Source organism: Charadrius vociferus, unplaced genomic scaffold (genome assembly GCF_000708025.1).
Source record: "Charadrius vociferus isolate BGI_N301 unplaced genomic scaffold, ASM70802v2 scaffold477, whole genome shotgun sequence".
Taxonomy (NCBI): Eukaryota; Metazoa; Chordata; class Aves; order Charadriiformes; family Charadriidae; genus Charadrius; species Charadrius vociferus.
Genome location: NW_009649449.1, coordinates 3,321,138 through 3,324,121, shown reverse-complemented (window position 1 = coordinate 3,324,121; position 2,984 = coordinate 3,321,138). Strand labels below are relative to the sequence as shown.

General features: G+C 40.7%; 1 protein-coding gene across 1 annotated transcript; it reads left to right on the top strand.

Annotated features, from left to right (window-relative positions):
* Positions 1–385: 385 nt before the first annotated feature.
* AURKAIP1 (aurora kinase A interacting protein 1) lies at positions 386–2,472 on the top strand. Its single transcript, XM_009889590.1, has 3 exons — positions 386–437; positions 938–1,386; positions 2,307–2,472. The coding sequence occupies exons 1-3, from the start codon at positions 386–388 to the stop codon at positions 2,412–2,414; spliced, it is 609 nt and encodes a 202-aa protein (XP_009887892.1). The 3' UTR covers positions 2,415–2,472.
* Positions 2,473–2,984: the final 512 nt, after the last annotated feature.

The following is a 2,984-nucleotide window of genomic DNA, read 5'->3' as shown; positions in this document are numbered from 1 at the left end:
GGCGCCTTTTCTACTTTACGGCCTGAGGGCAGCGGGCGCCTTTTTTGCGCTCCGGTTTCTGCTGTGGAAGCAACGCCTTTGCACTGAGCTGGGCAGCGGTGTGCCAGTGGGACTCGGACTGAAGTTACCGTATTTTTAGACCTTGGACAGCCGGAGCTTTGTTAATCACCCCTGCAGCTGAGCTACAGCAGTGCTTGTGGGCCGGGCCCCCGCTGCAAAATCCGACAGTAAAACGAGGAGGGTGCTTAGAGTGTCTCAGCCCGTCTTTGGGGGGTTTGGGGATAAACTTAGAATATTTTTTTTAAGCAACGTGTTTCCCTCATTGAATAAATGTTCTTGTTTTAACAGTCATTACTGGCTCTGACAGTGAACAAAGTGAAGCAATATGTTAATATCACAGGTGACTTCCAACTTACTGAAGGCTTCACGAATTGCAGGTAAACAGATGTGTGACCTAGTTTTCTGTTGGTTTGGTTTGGTTTTTTTGACTGGGGTAATTAGGCTCCCAGAAACTTCTTTTCAAGCAAGCAATGCGAGAGTGGTGAGGCTGTTGTTGATTCAGTGGTTGTGGAATGTTACTATGTCTCTGATCTAATCTGTCAGTATTTTGTAGCTCTGATTTGACCTCTTTTAAGCTTAGGAAGAGATTCCTTTGTAGCAGAAAACAGTTCCCTGCCATTCCAAATTGCACTTACACAGTCAACACAGTAAAATACTGTAAAATGTAATTTTAGCAGGTGATGTTATGGCAACATAATTAAATTAAAATTAAAAAGTGTTTCCGTGCTTTTGTAATGGGAATATATTTTTTGTAGTAGCTTGCTACATTAGATTATTTTGGCCACAGTTGTCTGGTGGTTTGAGAGCTGATCAGAGCACTTCTGAAGGTACTGTTTGAAAATTCTGCCTCTAAAGTGAAATTCTTTTCTTCTCAAAGGCCCCCTTTTGCCAAGGTCAGTGTCTTCCTTTCTTCGCTGTCATTCTACATCTGCGCACTATAGCACGCAGCCATCTAACAAGAGTGGAGGCCAGCCTCAGCGGTGGTATGCTCTGGACCCTGAACTGGAAGAGATGCTGATCCCCAGAAAACTTTCCATCAGCCCCTTAGAAAGCTGGCTGACAGTTAGATACTCCCTTCCTAAAGCAGAAGTCCTTAATGCTCAGGAAGAAGTGGGCTATGAACCTGTCCAGCGATATGACTGTCCCCCATCTGATGAGGGAGCTGATGTGGGGGAAGGAGAGGGAACACTTAACAACCAGGTTCAATGTAAGAACGTTTTGAAGATTCGCAGAAGGAAAATGAATCGGCACAAGTTCAAAAAGCTGCTAAAGCGAAGAAAGTTTGTACGGAGGAGGATAAAGGAAGGTCGCAAGAAGAAACGTCAGGTAAGCTCACGGTAGAGAGAACTTCTTGACATAAATGTGCCCACTTCTCAAACTGGCCTTTGTTCAGGTATCAGATGATTAGGTGGAATTTATTTGGGGAAAAATGGCAGCAGCTCAGAGAGCCTTAGTGAATTCGGTATATACTGATACAGTAGCTTTTTCTGTTTTGTGTTTGATGTGTACATCTTCAGAAGTTGTAGTTTAGAATATTTCTCTGTAAACATGTATCTGTGATAGTTACTAGGTGTGATTTTTCTTGCATAGTGGTAACTTATATGTGGCTAATGGAGAATAATTTTACTGTTTGTGTGAAAGATTAATTCACGTGTCTGCATTGTATCAGGGAGACTGTTTTAATCTTAATTTCTTTCCTGTCTTGCCAACATCCTCAAGTGCTTCCTATTGTCTTTTTCTATATAGAAGCCTTTTACTTCCCTTAATAGATGGGGTGAGGGAAGATACGGGCCTTCATTCAAGCTGTAGATGTTCTCATTGAACACCGCCTTTCAGTAGTCTGTTAGGTTTGCTATGATATAGTTTAGTTCATTCTCTGATAATTTTCACCTTGCCTAGGTGCAAATTTGGGTTAATTGTAATTCCAGTTCTTCAGATTTGTAGGAAACAGTGTTGAACGCTTTATGATGTGGAAATCCTCTTAATTTTCTCACAGTTTTGTTTTCCATCTCCTTGATTTTCCTTGCACAGGACTTTTAAAATACTGCTACTGAGATTCTTTTGTATTTTAATGTATTTTCTGCAGTAAAGCAAACTAGAACAAGCTGCCTACTTAAAAGCATTTGTTTCCTTTGTGTGCTTTATACCTAGATTCTCCTTGGAACACATGGGCAGTGGCTGAATACTTGAGTGTTGCTTCTGAGCTGTGTTACCGTTTTTTCTTTCTTTTTGTTTTTCTGTTTTAGATGAAATTTGAGAAAGATTTGGAGCGCATCTGGAAAAGAGCTGGTTTGAAAAATCCCCCTGCAGGATGGCAAACACCCAAGATATTTCTGAAAAGTTCAAAGCGATAAAATAACACTTGTAATGAGTTTGAACCTGTAATTGTAATTAAAAAATATTTAAGTATGCGGATTACTTTTAACCTTTTTCTGAGTTTGATGAAATTAGTAGGAGAAAATTTTGAATTTTGGTGACAGTTTTCCAAGGGCAAACCTGACAGCAGTATGCTTTTTCCTCCTCAAAAGAATGGTGCGAGGCCTTGTATAGTGATTTGGCACTGCTGTGTACAGTCCTGCGCTGCTGATGCCCCCAACTGTATGCCTGACCAAAGGTCTCTTGGACTGCAGCTGAATCTCTGAAGTTGCTGTTTAAGGCTAATCTGAACAGTGTACTGTAAGAACAGTTGGTTATGGGAGATGGGATAAGTGAAAGCATTCTTCTGATTTTAAGTATAACTATATGACACAAGCATTTTGAAAAATTCTTTTCAAAATTGTGTTCTTTCATAGCCTTACTATAGAAGGGCTGGTGTTGACAGAGTTATGGTAAAATAGGAATTGGATGAGAATATGTCTGAAAAAGCTTTAATTTTCACTGATCTGGAGCCTCAGTGTGCATGTGCCTTAGACAGGAATTGCATC